We start from the raw sequence: 20864 nt of genomic DNA on the forward strand, positions 1-20864 counted from the left end.
CTGCAGTCTTCAACCCGCATCTTTGCTGTAATTAAAGCCTAATACTTGGATGCAATAACACGATAATTTATTATTCCGCTCTAGCTTCGCTGATGAGCTTCATTTTGGACACATATATATGGCAAAAAAAACTATAACTACTATTAAAGATAACCATAAATACTGGCAGTAGTATCCTATCACTATTTTCGCCATGTGTCATCCATAGGCTATTAATTTATTTCATATATAAGTAGTTATAATACATTTCTGATTATCAAAACTTAAACATTCTAAATAATTAAAACTCATTAAATCTTAATGAGAATTGGATGCTGCAACTAAAAATATGCCCCGGTGCTTCACATGAGCAGGTTGCAGATCGGCTGAGTCCTTCAGCCCGTCGCAGTGGTTATATAGACAGTAATGAAACACACTGATTTCAGATCAGTGTTTTTCAACCAACACAGAGGAAATGCGTCACTTCCGTGCCCTGATGACGTAGACCGCAAAAGCTCTTCCCGGTTCTTGTGCCAGACTCCATTCACCGGAGATACCTGTCCAAGAAAATAAACAAGCAGGCAAGTTTTTATTTTTCTATTTTTAAATAAACAGCCAGCTGGTTAGATAAGCTGTCACGCCGCTCCCAGCCATGGAGACTTCTGGCAACTCGCACAAGAAACAGAAGCTGAGCAACGCGCCTGAAAACTGGGTGAGTTTCTGATGGCAAGTTGCGTTCAGCACAACGCCACGTCCCCCTCCGCTACCAGCTGCTAATGAGCTAGCAGGCTAACTAGCCCAAGAGCTAACTTAGCTTTACTGCTGTAGTAAAGGTGGCTTCTAGTTAAAGCCTTGGCGGCTCTTGGCTTAGCTCTCCTTACAAGCTGCCGCCAGCGTTTGGCAGCTGCTGCATCATTAACTAACGTTTCTGCCTCTGAGAAATGGTGCATTACGCTAATGCCTTTGCAGCTATGATAACATTGCACTTGCCGGCTCCATCATCAGTGTCAGCGAAATATGTATCATCTTTTTTTATCAGTTTGTCAGCCTTCTGAACAAACAACTTGGTAAATTGATAATGCTTGATGTTTGGGTGTGAACCCCCTGTCCATTAATTTAGATTCCTCTTACTGTACGACAACTAAATGTTATGTAACATTATATAACTTGCATATGGGGTGAGATGACAGAAAGTATGTCTCATTTCAGGGGATGCAGCGAGCAACTAATGTTACCTACCAAGCCCACCATGTCAGCCGAAACAAGCGTGGCCAGGTTGTGGGGACGAGAGGAGGCTTCAGAGGATGCACCGTCTGGCTCAGTGGTATGTTGGTGCACCATGTCAGTTTCGATTAAAAGAAACACATTTCAACGTGTCCTTATCACAGTTTGTGTGATTTCATTTCGTCATTTCATGGTCTTGTTATTTTCCCCCTCTGGTGCCAAGGCTTGTCGGGGGCAGGGAAGACCACGGTGAGCATGGCTCTGGAGGAGTACCTGGTGTGTCACGGGATCCCCTGCTACACCCTGGACGGGGACAACATCCGCCAGGGGCTGAACAAGAACCTCGGCTTCAGCCCGGAGGACCGTGAAGAAAACATTAGACGCATTGCTGAGGTGGCCCGGCTGTTTGCTGATGCTGGGCTTGTCTGCCTTGCCAGCTTCATCTCTCCCTACAGCAGGGTGAGTGACTCTGGGAAGGAGAGACAGAGATGAATCTGAACAGGCCGACATGGTTCTGCCACTACTGCATCAGGAATAGAGATTGAGATTTATTTTAGCATTGCTTTGCAGCACAATTTGGCTTCTGTAATGCCATCTTCATTTTATCACATTCAAATCAATTCTGGCTCTTTGAGGACAGTTTTGTTCTAGGCTGGAAATAAATTACAAGCCACAAGCTTGTGTTTAGCAGGCTGTAAGATTGACATCCCTTTTTGAAATCCTTTCAATTTTGAAGTGAGGCTAATGATGACGTTAACAATCATGACAATATCCATCATCATCATCCTGCTGAAAATTATGATGCCAATGATTTACTTTAATTGTCCCCTTAGGGAAATTTCTCTTGGACTCCATGCTGTAGTTCCATAGTACGAATGCAAAATAGCAACACTTACATCATCAACATACCGACAGCACCAAATTGCATACCTCATATTGCACATCCCCATATTACACAACCCCTATGGCCAACAACCTGTCCTACCTGTTGGTATTGAAAGACCTTATAGGCAGAAGTGGTGATGTAAGAACAGACTAACTTGTAAAGGCCCGAGGCTCAGCCTGCTGAGACCTTTGTCTCAAGGCAGCCTTTTGGGAGAAGGTTTTGTGTTCTTGCAATATACCACAATTTGGCACCTCCTTTGAGGCTAAAATCATGTGTGTACCTCACTGTATATTTGATTATTGTCTCTCAGGATCGCCTCAATGCCAGGAAGATCCATGAGGCTGCAGGTCTGCCTTTCTTCGAGGTGTTTGTGGACGCACCACTGGATGTGTGTGAGCAGAGGGACGTAAAGGGACTGTACAAGAGAGCCAGAGCAGGGGAGATACGAGGTGGAGTATGGTTTAATATTGTTTATGTGCAGTGCACCACTAGATCTATATTCTTCTTGTGTTAAGTGTATCTGCCATGTGATCAAAACATTCAGGGTTGATACTTGGGCTGAGGTATATTGATGTCTGTTGTGCAGTACTGAGTGCCTTAGAGTTTGGCACTGAAGAGATGGGGTCAAAATATACATCCATGTGAAATGTTGTCGTATTAAACATGCAGCAGGAGAAAAGATTACAGTGAGGACAGTAAGTATGATTTCTTCATGTTCAAAACTATTGTTGTGGGGTAGGGATGCACATTTTCAAAAGCTGTAAAACGGGTATGCAGAGGTACCGCTGCGTTAGTGCTGTCAGCCTCGGGAATCCTACTTGGTTGGTTTTCCACCAGTCCAGTGAATTCCTATCAAGTGGTGGAGGCATTTCTTGCAAGTAGCCCTCCACTTCAGTTTCATGGTCAGTTGTGTGGTTGGACCGGCTGCGATGACGCAGTTCAAAAAGTGGTTAACTGTTAAGGTTAATTGACATGATAAATAACAAACAATAAATCGATCATCCCTATTGTGGACTACTCTGGTTCAGCAGACAAAGATACGTAAACCATGCATTTACAATTTAATGAGTCTGACTTCTACTTGTGACCTACAGTATGTGACACGTCAAAAACGTAATTCTCCCCAACTTTGCTTGTCCAATGAAGCAAAAATGACAGTGAGAAGAAAACTGATGCATCATTGTTTCTGCTGAAGGAAGTGTTTCTTATCTCTTTTATCACACTGTAGTGTAACGGTTTATTTTGTGCCAGAGTGAGATCTGGTCTCATCTCGTCTCATTTCTGTAGAGCAGGTCAGTCTTAAAGCTTCCCTCCTGTCTGAGGAGGCGAAGACATCATCTGTTAGGGACCATATGTCAGATAGTCTTTTTTAAATGAGATGGACTTTAGCCTGTCGTCTCAGCACACCCTTAATCTCCTTAAAACCCTTGTCTTTAAGGCATGCACTAAGCATTTTGAATTGTCTTAACTTTAATCACTCAGTTCTCTAATTAATGGCTATTCCCCGTGGCACTGCTGAACCCACTAATGTATTGATTCATTTATGGATAAAGCAGTTATTGGTGATAGCTCTGTCCATTTAGTAATTAAAGGTGAACTTAAGGAAGGAAAAACAAAGCTGATTTATTCTGAACATAACTGCCTACATATCCCAAAACAATATTGCACTAATTTATTTGGTTTAAAAGTATGAGCTTGAATTTGTCATCTGAGCGTTGTGATCAGACACTTATTCCATATAGTGTTCAATTCAGATCAGTGAAATGATAAAAATGGGGGAAAAAATGGTTGGCCAAAGCCTCATGAAAAAATACTTTTGGTTAGTTGTTGTTAGTTTGCTTAGTTGCATAGAGAATAAGGCTCAACCTTGCACTCATTTCTTTCTTTCTTTGTTTCTTTTTTAAAATCAGGTTTCACTGGGATTGACTCTGAGTATGAGAAGCCTGAGGCTCCAGAGCTGGTGCTGAAGACTGACTCCTGCAGCGTAAATGAGTGCATACAGCAGCTCATTGACCTGCTTCAGGAGAGGGTGAGGGGAAACATGTCCTGTTGATTTAAGGATCATTATAACATGTTTAGGATTAGCTACTGATTGGTGGCTTTGTCCACTTCAAAGAGAGTTTGTGATAAGATTAGAGAGTTGTCAGTTCAGAGCTGATGCATAAAACTGTGTTGTCATTCTTCTTTTTACCACTAGAGGGAAGTGGCCCCTCATATTTGTATGGGAATTCATGTCACTGTTTCCACACTGTCCCATGTGAATGCATGAATTAATATTTCTTTAGTGACTAGTATAAACAGTTACCAGAAGTAACGATTACGTAGGATATTTTCCAGCGATGGGAAATTCATGTTCATTTGATATTCTGTTATTTCTGCAGGATATAGTTCCTGTTGATGCTTCTTATGAAGTGAAAGAGCTGTATGTTCAGGAGAACAAGCTGGACCTGGCTAAGGCTGATGCAGAGACTCTACCTGCTGTACAGATTGGGAAGGTACTTCTGATTATTTGATTCTGATCAAGACATTAAATTTGACTATAGACCCATTGATGTATATGTAAAGCAATCATGATTCTTTCCCCTGTCCACTGACATCTTTCCCGTGTCATTTTTAATTTGATGTAAATATATGACGGGTGGTTTACTAATATGTAACTCATGTGACTGTGTGTGTTATCCCCAGGTGGACATGCAGTGGGTGCAGGTGCTGGCCGAGGGCTGGGCCACTCCTCTGAATGGCTTCATGAGAGAGAGGGAGTACCTGCAATGTCTTCATTTTGACTGTCTACTGGATGGTAAGATCCCATTAAAACTCAGTGTGTTTAAGGAAATAGAAAAATGACTGGAAAAAAAAATGTATCCTAAAATTCAGTGTTGCTGTACTTGACAAAAGACACTTGATGGAGATGAGTGCTCACAGAATGGATCACACAAATATAGCTGACAGCTTTCTGCTTGAACGCCTACTTTTTTCTCACATCAGTCCCTTGATGCAAATGTCAGGTATGTTCATCACTTCATGGCACTGTGATCAATGTTCTCCAAATAAACTGGAAATAGAGAGTGTTGTCCAATTCTTATTTAAACATTATGAGCACTCTGGCCAAGGTGTAGCGGTGAGATCAGATGTTTACAGTGGTTTCCAGCTAACCATGCTGGCAAGTTATATGGCACTCTGTACACTCTGCCCACAAGTCACCATGGTTTTTTTTTAATTCACATACTGGCCAAAGGGTTCATTCATGTAAACTGTCTATAATTTGACACCTTCTCATCTCACTTTCTCTTCAATCTGTTGTTTCCGCCAGCTGAACCCCTTTGTAATTCCCTCTAATATTCTTCACTTTATCCCAATGAAATTTGAGTTCTCTCTTTAAATGGAGCATCAGATTAGATTCACAAATGTGTTCCTCCAAGTATTAAAGCTGCCTGGTATTTGCTGCACTGCAGGATGGGCTGGGAGGAATGAGTGATGTTTTCCAGAGGGCTGACATGCTTTATGAAGTGGTATTTAATAGGAGTAACACAGCCTACATCATACTCGAGGTGGCAGAATTACATGGATATAATCAGAAGAGAAGTTGATTCTAATAGAGATTCTCAAGAATAATCTTGCCGTGCATTGTTAGTGAAGTAATGAGACCATTTTCACCCACGGCTCAGGAATGCTTACTTTTTTTTTGGCATTTGTGAAACAAATGAAATGGTATTGGGTGTAGAGTGCCTTTGTGTAATTACAGCAATTTCCCATGTATTGTTTGAAATTCCAAGAAAGAGTCAATTTACTTTTATTGCCCATATGACCACTGACCTCTCAGCTGTATGTTGTGGTGCCAAACATTTTGACACATACACACACTCACACACACGCACGCACACACAGTAAGGCAGAAGGCATAAAATCATTTGACATGTAACTATAGTCTGTATTTCATTAACAGAATTTGACAAGTATAAATTACAACAACTCTTCTCACTGAAGGGTAAAACTATCAAATTCTTAAAACTTAGAGCAAAATCTGGGTTGATTTAGTCTTGAGCCAGTCTCCTGTGCCCAGAAGGGTAGCTAGCTAGAGAATGTCATCTGGGCTGGACAGAGGCAGAAATATGTTGATGTCAAAACTCCTTACTCCAGTTTCCTCTGTTTGTCCTGGGGGAAGGGACACAAAGGAAGCTTCCATATTGATTGACACCACAAACCATCATTTGTCCGTTCTCGCTTCCTTCTAGGAATTTCACAATGAAAATATGATATCACAATGAAAAGACTGATCACCCACATTCAAACTGTGGTCGGGAAGTAGAAAAATTTGCATGTTTCACTAATCAAATAGGCTACAAAAATAAACAGATTCAAATGCAAGCTTGTGTCTCCCTAGCTCTGTGGACATTAGGCAATATTTGTGTGTGTGTGTTTTATTAGAAGCAGCTGTAAGTGCTGCTCTGTGACAGAGGGGACCAGAGGGGCTGGGGGTCGGGAGCGGTGGGGGTGGGGGGTTGTGGGCAGCCAGCATCCCGTCCTACCTCGCCGGCATTTGATCTGATGTGATGTGAAAAGCGTGCCGGTCACAATGTTTTCATCAAAGGGATGGCAAAATGAATCTGCCAACAGAAGGCAAACGCTACACAGCTCGAGCCATAAAACGAGACTGTCTCAGAGTTTCAGGATCCAGCTGAGCTTGCGAGGTGATTTTTCTCCTTGTATATCTTAAGTTGCAGCCTCCAAGACTCACAGTATCCTGTGGTGTAGCTATACATTCCACATTTAGGCGAAAAGGGTATGGAATGGCAAGGTTGCCAGATTGGGTGAGCTGTCAAATCAGGGGCCAATCAGGACAAGGTTACCTTACTGGGTGAAGTTGAGATGGCCGGTTGAAATGAGTATGACGCAAATCCTTGTATTCTTTATACATGTAACATTTTCCCCCATCTGAAAAATGTTGTTGATTGCTACCAGACTTGGTCACCGGTATCTGACCTCTCTGCCACCCCCTTGTTGTCCTAGGTGGCGTTATCAACCTGTCAGTGCCTGTGGTGCTGCCTGTGTCCAGTGCAGATAAAGAGCGTTTGGATGGCATGACGGCCGTGGCCCTGGTCTTTGAGGGCAGACGAGTGGCCATCCTCCGCAACCCCGAGTTCTACGAACACCGCAAAGAGGAGCGCTGCGCTCGCCAGTGGGGCACGACCTGCAAGGACCACCCCTACATCAAGGTCAGTTACTGAGATGCCACAGACACATCCAGGGCCGTTAAGGTGGTGGGCAAGCTTGCCGTTCTCTGAAAACTGAATTTACAACATGGGCTAATATTCTGGAAATGTTACCAAGCACTCACATCTGAAAAAATTATGCTGATGTGTGTTTTGAAACTCAACCCAGGTGCAAATATTAAACAGCATTTACAGAGCTCTGGAAGGTCTGTCCCAATGTGCTGTTTGATAAACACTCTGCATGTCAAAGCAAACTGCCTCTCTGGATTTTGCACTGATGCAAGACAGATCCTAGGTGGCTTTTTCACAGTGCTCACGGAAAGGCTGAATAGGTGGAGGAGTGGAGCTTTTCCGTCTGTCAGGATGCCCAGTGTAATCACTTGATCTGTTTTGGTCCACCCTCATTTTGCAGGTGTTATATTTGGATGCCGAGTCTCTCGCTCGGCCTCCACCAAATGCATTTGAGATTGTACTGGGGCTGCACTGCAGAACTCAACGGGCTGTGGAATTCTTGCCAGTTTCCACCTTTCCCTCCACCCAACCCCTCTCCAAATATACCCAGGAATTGTTTCCATCTGCCTCATATCGACTGCTTTGGGGCTCAGGTAGACTCGATGGCGAGATAACGTCCTGAAATGATCCTGCCCACCCTTCTGAAAGGGCGCCAGCAGTGGCACGGGCTCGTACGTGGAAAAGCAGCATCTCTCCCTTTACACCCCGACGGAACTGTCTGGCGACACAAACCCAAGCAGGACAGTTGTCAGATTGCCTTTTGAAACCCCATCTGCATGGACTTGACAGTGTTGGGTTACTTTTTAAAAGTTGCCTGTCTGGCTAATTTTAAATCCCATTGTTTTTCAGGATTAGTGCAGTTGGCTGCCTGCTCATATACTGGCGGAGTTGCAAGACAAAAGTGATAGTAACCTTCATGGTATCTAGTGATTTAACACCCTGGGCTCAGACTTGGCTCATTTTAAAGCCCTTTGCTGCTAAAAATGCGCTGGCTGGGTGAGAGATGAATTTGAACACTAGATATGTGCCAGCTGTCTGAATATTTCACTGCAATTGGCACTCATCTATAATTTTACTAGAGATCTGCTGTGTCTCACCTCCTTTGTGATCAAATCTGGGCTGGCATCAAGTTTTAGATGCTGTCAGTTTCATATATTAGTACCAAGACTGAGCTGTGTCCACAACTGATGCTTCAGTGCTGGCTGTAAATGCATGCTGAGTAGTCTGTATTTCCAGAACTGTCACTCTTACTTTATCCTCTCTAACATGTCACCGCCGAGCATGTGTGTGCAGCTTGTTGTGATTAAGGTGTCACTCATTAAAGAGTGTGTATGTATATGTTAGTGTGTGTTTAACTCCCCACGCTGGAGCCAGTCTGTCAACACACCCCTGCGCTGCTCGCTACAGCTTTTTATCCTCCATTTCTCCAACCAGAAATGACCTGCTCCATATTACATGCAGTTAATCCACTTTTTCCTGTTTACCTGTCGGACAGGAGCCCCCGTTCATCGGAAACTATGGTGTAGTGGCTGTTTATTTAGCCAGGACCTTCTCATATATAAAGTCATAGGGCACATGTAATGGTTAAATGCAGCACATGTGTATGTGTAGGCCTGCTCTTTTTTGGTTCATCCATGCACATGCTATATTTTCCATTCACTTCTGTCAGGAAAATAAATTCCCATTTGTCTGTGCTGTTGATCTCTCCAAAGAATAGGACTCTTGAGCATCTTTCATGACTGATCTCAGGCCAGCAGTAGACAAGTTGGATTAATTGCAGCGTGGAAAATGTTTCACACCATGATACTGAAACCTTTAACTATCTACAGCAGCCAAGAGGCTTTTGGTCACATCGAGTAGACAGAAACTTCACGTCTATCACTGACAAAATTCTGATTACTAAGGATAGTTAGCCAGATGAAACTCAAATCTGTCTGTTCTTAATGTATAGACATCCTAGGAGTTTGATTATATTAGCTATCCAAGACAATTTACACAATAAATTACCAATGAAATGAGAGCACAGGCAGATATTTCTCTTTCCTCAGATTCTAAATCAGCTTTTTATACACTTCAGGTTTCATCTGTGGTCTTTTTTTGGGTTCTCTCCATCTCAATACTGGTGCTGTGCTTCATTTATTGCCTACCCTGTAGAGAATTGTCATTCTGTATCACATTAACATTGTACAGGCCAGTGTTTCAGTAACTCTAGCTAAGGTCTCATAAATGCCACAAGAGGCAGGCAAAAGTTATAGCCTGAAACAATAGCAGCCTTTGCCTGGATCCTGAGCACTTTGGGGACATTAGAATAATCTTGTAAGGGAAAATTTCTCTCCAATGTGGTCATGAGCTCATCACTGGGTTTTATTGTGGAATACAATCATATTTTGTTTCTGCTCTGTTGTTGAAAGAAAGGAAGTAGATGTGGTCAAATGCAAAAAAGGGATTCTCACTGGATTCCAATTAGTAGGCGTGTCAGCATTTTGTTGACTGTTTAAAGACATTGAGTGACTTTGATTTTTGCTGGTTCATCCCTGTTGCAACTGTCAATAACGTTACTGAGTTTCAGTACGACATTCAGAGTGAACATAACGTTTTATGGACTGCAAAATGTCTTAAGTATGTATTGTGTTTGCTGATTGTCAGATCATTGTGACTCTTATTTCAGATGGTGATGGAGAGCGGAGACTGGCTGGTTGGTGGAGACCTGCAGGTTCTGGACAAGATCTGCTGGAACGATGGACTTGACCAGTACCGACTAACCCCCACCGAGCTCAAACAGAAGTTCAAAGAAATGAATGCAGGTATGGGACCAATACCAAGTCTTCATTTATCTTGATGTTTTTCTTTTCCATCAGAAGAAACCTAAAGCAATTATTAGATCTTGAACTACGGAATGAAATTACTGCCTTTTTTCTTTTTTCCTTTTAAAAGGAGAGTGGGCACTGGGCATTCCACTCACCTTCAGTATTTTTAGACTTTGGGAAAGAATCTAGTGAGACAGATAGGGATGGGACAATATGCTTATCTCATGATACAATTTAAGACGTGGGGTTTATGATTCACTACAACCACGATGCAATGTAATAAAAGTTCAATGACAGCTAAGTGTGACTGTATGAAATTATGTTCATTTATGGCATTGGCTTGCTAGAATGTAAACAACAATTTAAAAATGTCATTACAAAGTCTAAATCATATAACTTAGATTGAGAGCTTGTGAAATTGTGATGGACAAGCCATCTCATTTGTGATTATTACAGCAGAATATAATGTAGCTAAGGGTGCGATTAATTTTTCTGCCCCACGATATGTATTGTCACAGTTTTGTATTGCGATATATATTGTATTTCGATATATCGTCAAGACAGAATAGACACCGCATTTGTCTTGTACAAGATTTGATCAAGAAGTCTCGCTAACCATATTTTTCCTCAGTTTAACAGATTCCCCCTCCTCTCTCTCTGTTCAGATGCTGTATTTGCCTTCCAGCTACGTAACCCAGTCCACAACGGCCATGCGCTCCTGATGCAGGACACCCACAAGCGTCTTATCGAGCGAGGCTACCGCCGGCCTGTGCTGCTGCTCCACCCGCTGGGAGGCTGGACCAAGGATGATGACGTGCCTCTGACCTGGCGAATGAGGCAGCACGCCGCCGTGCTGGAGGAGGGTGTCCTCAATCCAGAGTCTACCATCGTAGCCATCTTTCCCTCACCCATGATGTACGCCGGACCAACGGAGGTAATGGAGAATGTTGCACATGCAATTATATGCTTGATGTTGCTTTTTTTTTTAAAAGCTAAAACAAACATATTTCCCTCAAAACTGACAGCAAACTGACGTCCTTGACGTCTCATATACATTTCCACTGTAAGAATTTGAAGGTGATATGGCAAAATATACTTAAAGTGAAAAGATGGCATATCACTGGAAAGGATTTGGTCATGTGATGGGGAACTCTGCTTAGTGTTTCACGATACGCCAGCCTCTCCCTCTGATTGAGCGTAGCTGGGAATACTCTGTCTTTTAATCATTCTCTCATGATTATGGGAAGGTTACGGTGAGAATTATTGAGAGCAGATTGAACGCTGGTGGATGTTACGCAGGGAACTCCTATCAGTCTGTTTCGACAGCTTGACTTATCCCCAGCCTTAACTTCATTCTCCACCCTCCTGGCGCTAAAATAACTGTTCCACTCGGGGCAGCCAGTGTCCATCCTTGTTGAAGTGTCCTTGAGCAAGACACTGAATACCTACCAGCTTGTGCACGGACGACCCTGTGCTGTAACCCCTAAACATCCTACAGCTAATGCATACACACTACACTGATCTAATAGCAATAGTATTAGTGATTTTCAAGAAAGTATTGTGGAGTTTTAGCAATTATTGATAATGAGAAACAGAAAAAGAGCCTGTATGTTCGTGGTGAAGGCAGATTCCCGAGGGCAGCAGCTGTTGGAGATTGGCTCTTCATGAACTCATATGGAAATAGCCCAGGCGTGCTGAAGAGTGAATATGTTAAAGTTGCTTTAAGGGCTTTTTGGACTGGCTTTTACAGTTAAAGACTTCAGCCTAATATTTTTTACACTCAAAAGAACTGGATCTAGTTTCAAGTTAAAGTGGGACATGAAAGTTGCAAAGACATTCATCTCATCAGTAAGAACTACTCTTCAAGAACATTGTGTAAATATACTAAAAATAAAAATAAGTGTTAAACACAAAAAAGCTGGATTCCCCACACCAGAGAAAGTATTGGGATTAATGTGATGAGGTGATCAAATTAAGTTTTGTCTGTTTTATTCATTTGAATGATCCTTTCAGAGCATGGTTTATTATAATTTTTTGAATATTTGTGGTAAAATGTCACTTCACCACTGCACTTCCCTTGTAGCAACTGACTGTTTATTGGCAAGGAAAGTACTTTGTAACATAGTTTCAGGAATTCAGTATCAGCCAACAGCCAATTGAGCCTCTCACACTATTGTTTAAGCACATTTTGTTTGCACATGATTGCAAATCAGTTAAGATAATTAATTGTTTGTTTTCCCCTTTTTTGACTGCAGTATGACTCATGCCAAAGCCCTTTTTCTCTAGCCTACACATAGAAGCTGCCCAAACACAAAACCCGCATCCCTCTTTCTTTTTCCTAATCCTTTTTTATTCCATTTTTGTTCATTTTGAATGACTAGAGGACTGTTTTCCTTCATTGTCCACAGGTGCAGTGGCATTGCAGAGCTCGAATGGTGGCCGGTGCCAACTTCTACATTGTGGGCCGAGACCCTGCGGGCATGCCCCACCCCGACACGGGAAAGGACCTGTACGAACCCACCCATGGAGCCAAAGTTCTCACCATGGCACCCGGCCTCATCACCCTGGAGATCGTGCCCTTCAAGGTTGCTGCCTACAACAAGGTCAAAAGGGCAATGGACTTCTATGACCCCAAGAAGTAAGTGCTTGATAATATTATTTCATTTTTATTGTTTCTTTATCTCTGGTCCCGCTGTCTCTGATTGGCCGGGGTTTCTTAAAGTTGAGGAATCCTATGCTCCATGACCCCTCCTTTGTTTCCCATAGTGTTGTAATTTGTCAAGGTAATGTTATGCAGGGTTTAGTCTGCAGTAATGCCTCACATTCAGGTCAGTTAGAGTCAGCAGCCTTAACAGAATTTATATACTGGAAATTAATTATTCATGAAGCTTCCCTTGTTTAAAAAAAAAACAAAGCACTTTCATAATTTTTTCTTGTTATATTCTTATCTGCAGTAAAATGCCAAGCCAAGAATAACAGGAACAGTTTTGTTTTCTTATACCGTTAAAAAGTTCCGTGGCTTTCTGTGAGCTTTGAAGTTGTTCAAACATTACAGAGAACTGCCATTAATTAAAGTCTGTATACGGACGCTGCACAAAAATCATGCGATCTCACTGCCTCTCCAGATTTGATGCTGCTTCCACCATCAGGTTATGTGACTGTAGCTGTGTTCTAGGAATGCTTTGACTAAATATGGCCAGACTAATCAAAAGATTTGTTTTGTTTTCCATGATGCACATTTTTGATATTGAGTCAAATGCAATTTGTTGATCAGGACCTTCCAGTGTTTCTGTGAAGAGGGAACACTACTGCTAAAGGCAGGATGTGCTAAAATATTACCCGCACATAGTTGAGCTTCACCTGGCCATGGAATTATTAAATGAGGCAAAACGCTATTTCCTCCCTTGTGTTTGAAACCCAGGAATCACTCAGTGAGAGAAACTCCCCGTTTGCACACTGTTTATATATCACCTTTGTCCATGGTTGGGATAAATACCAGAGGGATTTATCATGTGTTTCAAAGGAGGAGGGCTGATCAAGAATTGGTTTAGAATCGTTACAGAACTGTATCAATAACTGTCAATCTAATCATAACCACATTATATACACTAACATGTTCTCCCACAAAGGAATTGTCCATTTTTGGAGAGTAATGGCATGATGACATGTAACATCACATTACAGTCCCTTAAGTAAAAATTGCACTCTATTTTTTATATGAAATGTGACTCTGTGACTTCTTCAACAAGTGAAGCCGTGGCTAATGCTGGTGAGAGAAAGCAGAGGGTTAAAGCACAACTGGATTGTCAGAGGCTCCGGTTGGCACTTTGTGAGATTTATGGCATTCCATGTCTCTGGCCACTCCTGGGGTGCACACTGACAGGGCCTTGCCAAATTTCAAGAGGAATATGGATGCTCGGCATAATCACCGGCGATACCCCTCGGAGTCTCTTTCTGAAGTGCAATGGCTCCAGTCACAGCAAGCTGTTTCTAATTTGACATTGTATAAAAATGTTCTGTGTAGAATTTGCCTTGTGCTCCTTTACCTCTTGCGCAGTTGGATCAACTGCTGCATCTTCTTCACCCAAGTTTCCTAAGGTTTGAGAACCACAAAAAGATGTGCTCTACATCTTTTGACAGCGATTCAAAAATTTCCCCCATGATCAGCATGACTCTGACACACCCGAAGTGTAAGCTCACTGGAGAATGGGCTTAACGTGTAAATCTCTGCAAATAAGATGTCTAAAACTATCTGATTATCCAAAAACCCTGACAGTAATTTATGGAGGGTGCTGGTGAAGATGTTATGAACTGGTGCCAATATTCTGTTCAGCAGTGGTCAGAGATGGAGACGATCCCATTCCCTCACGCAGAGTGGGCAGACGACTTGCTTTGGGGAGGCGTGAGACAGGAGCCGACTGGCTGACACCCTAGGGTGTAGATCTGGTCTGAACTGCGGGTCCTCTCAGTTCATCCAACCAGCAGTTGCACTAGGTTTTTTTTCCTTCTATGTATGTATGTATGTATGTATTTATTTGTTTCTGTTTGGTTAGTGATATACTATAATCAGATGTTGGTGGCATTTGGTAGCAATGGGTTAGTATAGTGCAAGTCAATGGGGCTGAAAAAACATTCTTGAAAAAATCATTTAATTGCAGTGTGCTGCTTTTCTTGTTTTGTTATTCCATCGCCTAGACAAATGGTTGTTAGCCCCATTGCAATCCACTAGCATTACTAACATATTCTGGCTTAAATATCTCAAAAACCAAAACACTCAAGCAAGGTTTTTTTGAAAGAGCGTCTTTTTTGTGTCTTTTTTTGTATTCTAGTATTAATGTAGTCATTTGAATCGGGTTTGATGCCTTCTGTGTCTAAGGACCCAATGATAAGCTTTAAATTGGGCCGTACAAATCTGCTTCAACCACTCCACTTGTACTGATCACCCACATCATGGCAAACCACAGAAAAATAAAACCACACTTGACAAATGTTTGTTAGGATGTTTTATTGTAATGGTGGTGACACATTTTCTTTTTGCCTTGTTGCCTCAAAGTTGCATTTCTAACAAACATTTCTTTTACTCCTTACCTACATATTGCTGCGGAGGAACCAAGGGAAATTATATTATTTAGACAGTCTTTACCAGAAGTTTTGCTTTTTTGGACCCTTTGTTTAAACTGGTGACAAAGAGTTTGAATTTGATGCCACTCTCCATTTATTATTTGCTTCATCATGTGTAAGCACTTCAGTGTAAACATCCTCAGAGGAACTTGCGTGCTGTGAAATTCATGTACATTTGAACTATACATTTAGCAGAGCTCAATTTAAAGAAGTTGAGATTCCTAACTGTTGAAAGTCAACTATACTGGCCTCACACTCGAGTCATCAGTTCGAGGGTGTGCCGGTGCTTAGTGGTTTTTCACAGCAACTCTCCAGTCCTGGAGGGATTTATGCTGGACTTTCTCACTGCTGTAAACTGCTAGTTTTGTAAAGCCAAATGGTGCTTTGGGAGCGACAGGTATTCACGATGACCTTCACTTTACTGGCTCAGCAATGCAACTACTAATAAAGCAACTGCCAGAAACGGTCAACACATGAAATTTAGTGTTTGCTATGATAAATATTCCCACACTGTTATTAGAGCTTTGCTTTGTTTGTAGACTGCGCAGCCTGCATGTGGAAATGCCAACTGGTCTGTTCATACTCCTTGATGCAACAGGCTCTAAAGCAGCAGCTGTCAATTTTTAAGGCTTGGCACACATCGGCCGTGCTGTCAATAAGCGGATTTTGATTGATTTAAAAAAAATGCCTGTCATTCAAAACTTGTTTTCTTTTATCTTTTAGCCATCAAGACTATGATTTCATCTCAGGCACACGTATGCGCAAGATGGCTCGTGAGGGAGAGAACCCCCCGGAGGGCTTCATGGCGCCCAAGGCCTGGACTGTGCTTAAGGAGTACTATAAGTCAATAGAGAAGGCCTAGTTTGAGGCTTGGATGAAAAACATGGGAACACAGTGGTTCCTTCAAACGGTTAAAATGATGAATGTGGGGACCACTTAACCGCTATCTAAAACCATGCTCTGGCTTGTCTCCGTATGTCACTTTTAAATGTACACTCACAATGCTACTGTCAGTTGTTTTTTAGTCTTATTACACTCACTGCTGTCTTTTAACTGTATGTACTTTATTTAACAAATTTTATTTAGGCTGTGAAATTTGAACACGGTCGGAGAGGCCGGTATACCAATGAGGTGTTGGTCCTTTAACAGAACAAACAAATTACTTCTAAGTAGATCTTTGTGTTTCAACTAAAACAGACTGCATAACTTATATTTGGATGAGTGGTTACAATGGTGGTGTGTAAGAATTCAAATAGCGAAATCCTCAATTAGCTGCTGGCAAACTCAAAGTACTGTTGAGCGGTACTCGGGAGGGAACGAATGTTTGTATTCCCCTTGTCCCTGTTGAAAAGGCAGTGCACCTATTAGAGATCACTGAACCCCAAACAAACAATCGCTGTGTGTATTTGCCAGTGGCAGCGGTCGTTGCCCAAAATTTGGTTTACGCCAGTAGTTGATGTAAAAGTTGAGTGCCTTGGTCTTTCTCAAGTTACTGTCTTCAGAAAGTGAATTCACGTGCCCTCTTGTTTGAATTAGAACGCACACCTGCTTCTTGTCCCACTTGTCTCTTTGTTACATTGAAACGGTCCAGTAGTTAAAGAAGTGATCTGCAAAACAGATCAGCATTGAAAAAGAGCTGGAGAGATGTTTTCATTGGGATATGCAACCCTAACCTTCCTAAACCTTTAGGAAAACTTAACATGAGCTTTCTTTTCTCAGATGATCTATTTATTCTGTCCTAATGTGGCAATGTTTTCTCTTTTAACTGTATCTCGCATGTAGTTTGACCCTTTTATGCCTGTTTCTCTCTCAATTCTTGTTAATTGGTTTTTTTTTTGTCTGTTTATTCTTCCTGAATTTTTTCTTTTTTGTAATGGGTTGCTGATATTTTCCACTTGGTTATTCCTTTTTGTCAGGATTTGGTCTGTATAAACAGTTTGGTGGTTACCAGCAAAGGAACTGATTTGTAATCTTCCTTGTCCAATAAACCATTTTTAGCAAAAGGAACAATTTGTTTACTTTTTGTTTCTCTAATCTTTGGGTTTGTTACTTGCAGTGCATGTTTTTTTTCTTTTGCAACACACCAAAGAGTTCTAAATTCATAACACATTTTCAAAGAATGTAACTTAATTTAAAATGACATAACACTTAATTTCATGTATTTCACAAACTAAATTTACATTGATGAGCTTTCATCAACTTTTAGCTGCCTGTGATCTCACAGTAATGTAATTTATATTCTGACATCCCCCAATAGCTCTGAATTTCCTGGTCTCTTTGTGACAAACCTGTTTCAGGCACATTTTGTCATCTGCCTGCACATCACGTTCTGTCCAAAATGTCATTTCTCAGATTTCTTCGGTCCTGCCTATTGGAGCATTTGTGACCTCCCACCGTACAGGTCAGTTGGTCAATCAGTTGTATATTGAATGAGACAGACCCTCTACTGACCCCAATCAGATAGACAGACAGACAGACAGACAGACACACACACACACTGTATACATACAGCTGCAGCTGGCTCCCAGATGCAGTGGCGCAGTCAAAGTGGAACATAGAGGGTTAATCCCAGACCTGAAAGAGTGGCTCTGTCTGAAATACCCTGAATACTTCATCTAATCCAAGTCCAAGATGTAATGAAGAGACCTGCCAGCAGCAATTTTTCTACCTTTCGCCAGATCTTGTTCAATCTCAAATGGTAATCAAGCTTGGACCTCACTACGACTTCAAAAGAAGAACTGTTTTTGCACAGAAAATGATGGAATGATTTTGGAGTGGTTGCATAATAACTTTTGTTGTATTCTGAGGGTAATTCAGGTGTCTCGAGCTACGCTTATTGCTAACCTCTTGATGTTATCATAGTTGTATCACGCATGTTGTATTTTAGTTTGGGGTCCATTTTCAGATAGCTCGCCCCATAATCAGATCTTGCTTTGAATTTTTCGTCTCTCTCTGAGGGTTTTGTTACAGCGTGGCACACTGCCAGAGGAAAGGCTTGAGGGTGCCAGAAGAATTGTAATACTGTGACTACTGTTTACATGACTTGTGCCTACTCCACTCACCTGTTCCACCTCATTTAATTAGCTCAAATTATTGTTGCACACAATTTGGTCATTAAATACATTGGTCACAGCCATTTCAATTGAGGGCCATTTTTAGTGCCCTGCAAAGGCAGTTGCTAGAGGCCAAACCTAATTGGTATCCAGAGTGGCCAGCTGTGTTCACATTGCAAGTAGAACCTCAGAGGAGTTGAATGTTATTAACTATGTGGACATTCTAAAGTAGAGATAAATGTCATACATAATTTGTAAATGAACTGAAAGCCAATGTCATGTCCCTGCACTATAAGAGAAGCCACTTTGAGACAGACATAAAAGGTTATGTCCCTGCATTTCAAGAGGTGCCACTTTAAGACTGACATAAATGCAAATACCACCGCCATAGGCATTCTCCTTCATGCAGATGCACTGTGACCCACGCATGGCACACACGACATGCAATGATGACATCATCCCCCTCTCATCCCATACCACCAAAAGGTTCTGCTCTTACAAGGACTCCAGCTGCATTTATCTCCAATTTCCCTCCATCTGGTTTGAGTTCCATTCAAAGCCAGTCATGATAAAAACAGGCTTTTCTTTGCAAAATGCAATCCGATGATACAGGCACGGTCAAATTAAAGGAAAACACGGTGTTAAAACCTTCCTCAGCGGCGGCTCGGAGGTGTCTGTAATGGGGCAGAGTGCTTTCTCTTCACCCATCTCCTACTGGGCAAAGTCAAAGCTAATCATTGGTAACAGTGATTTTAGTGATCATCTGGGCCTTCCATCTTCATTATGGCAGTGGAAAAAGCTGTCTCAGATACTGTTTCATAAGCTCCAGTAAAAGCTCACTTGGGGTTTGATTATTGAGAAGGTTTTGACATATGGCTAACATCACTGTTACGCTCTTCATTGGGTTACCATTTGCACTTAGTCAACAGGGGCACTTTGATCCTGGAATGCATTGTTCCCATAAAACAGTGCATCATGGGATAAACTCAGAGTCATTATCTGAGTATGTTAGCAGTGATTAGAATTTGTCAAATTTGCTTAGTCCAATTATGGAAAATTGGAATCAACCTGATTTTCTAAGGCTAAGCAAACCCATCCAGGAAATTCATCCTACTCCAGCACAGAACCAGCAGAACATTTCACTTTGCAAGGGCTTGATGTTGGTGTTTCCTTTATGTTGTCCATACTGTATATCATCAGGATATATGGACAGCAGAATCAAAGAGAAGCCAATGCTGGACCATAAAATAACAGTAATTGTCATCCTCACTTTCTGTTCCTAATTCAAGTCCATACTGTCTTTGCTCTCTGGAAACATCAAATCCAGTTATTGAGTACAGTTAATAGTACAGAATTACAGTACATTAATTTCTTCCTATCCTAGCATAAACATGTGCAAAAGTAATGGTTTGCTAATAACTCTCTATCATACAGTGCCATTTTAATGAGCTGATAATATAATTGGCTTCTGATGATGTCATGAACAACCAGCCTGGAGTGCAGAGACATACTACAGACAAATTAATATATTGTATACATTTAATGGGCCCCATGATGTATAGGTGCAGTACATGATGGTGGCCAAAGAATTGCCACAAATCATTAGCCATACATGGTGTACCGGTTCTTCCTCACGCATGCTATTGATATAGGATACAGAAGACACTCATTACTACAAGATTACTATACCCTGATAAATCCTTCTGCTTTATGAGTCCCTTGTCAACGCACCATATCAGAATGAGGCTAGACAGCCTGGGGAATATTACCTCAGGAGCCAGAGGCTCAATATAGAGATCATACAGAGGGAAGGAGATCATACATCAAATAATGATCCCTGAGCACATCAAAGGAAAGCATCTGTTTCACGACAGTGGAGGACCCAGGCAAGGAGAAATTCCAGGCTCCTATACCACACATAAACTGTCAGGCACAAAAGGTGGGCTGGGAGCCCATCGCTTCCACAGCTTGGCCCTCCTCACTGAGGGTCCCCCCTGCAGGATGGAGCAGTGTCTGTCTGCCTGTCACCTACCTGGAGGAAAGACAGATATTTACAATGTCAAGATTCACTATTTTTTCAAAAACTATAAATAAACAAAACGCCAAAAGTCCTGACAGGCCCTAAGCATAGACCATATCTGGTGGCTGACCTGAGTTGTTGGGGTGTGTAATGGGGTGGAAGGACTGCGGTTCATTATATCCAGATTCTAAATCCATTATGGAGAATTGTTACAATATGGTTGTATATCATTGGAAAGATGCCCGCTACTCAATTCTTTTGGCTGTTCTTGTCAACTATCACCTCATCTGCTTTCTCGGCTTTTGTGACATGTATAATAATAATTCGCTTCATTTGTATAACACTGTTTAAAATAGTGTTTATAAAGTGCTTTAACAATCAAATCAAAGCAGACTATCACAAAATTAATTAAAACAAGTAGAAACAAGAAGGCATCACAAAAATGATATGAGTATAAGATATGAGTAAAAATAATATGAACAGACATCATATAAAATCAAACCTATAAAAATAAGTTTTAAAAAGTGGCTTATAAGTGGCTTTAAAAATTGC

At 41.6% G+C, this 20864-nt stretch overlaps 1 protein-coding gene across 3 annotated transcripts; it reads left to right on the top strand.

Annotated features, from left to right (window-relative positions):
* The first annotated feature begins 497 nt into the window (after positions 1–497).
* papss1 (3'-phosphoadenosine 5'-phosphosulfate synthase 1) lies at positions 498–17238 on the top strand. Of its 3 annotated transcripts, XM_071517275.1 has the most exons (13): positions 498–691; positions 1189–1303; positions 1427–1662; positions 2400–2538; positions 4000–4118; positions 4471–4584; positions 4775–4886; positions 5509–5523; positions 7097–7302; positions 9980–10115; positions 10784–11052; positions 12527–12756; positions 15963–17238. In XM_071517275.1, the coding sequence occupies exons 1-13, from the start codon at positions 632–634 to the stop codon at positions 16099–16101; spliced, it is 1890 nt and encodes a 629-aa protein (XP_071373376.1). In that variant the 5' UTR covers positions 498–631; the 3' UTR covers positions 16102–17238. The 3 variants fall into 3 exon arrangements, with proteins under 3 accessions (XP_071373376.1, XP_071373375.1, XP_071373377.1); XM_071517274.1 differs by lacking the exon at positions 5509–5523; XM_071517276.1 differs by lacking the exon at positions 5509–5523 and having other exon boundaries at positions 498–560.
* The last annotated feature ends 3626 nt before the right edge of the window (positions 17239–20864 follow it).

The sequence above is a fragment of the Centroberyx affinis genome, unplaced genomic scaffold, assembly GCF_046629955.1.
Source record: "Centroberyx affinis isolate AG114_WGS23_722 - 3 ecotype Tasmania unplaced genomic scaffold, CSIRO-AGI_Caff_v1 ptg000483l_1, whole genome shotgun sequence".
Taxonomy (NCBI): domain Eukaryota; kingdom Metazoa; phylum Chordata; class Actinopteri; order Beryciformes; family Berycidae; genus Centroberyx; species Centroberyx affinis.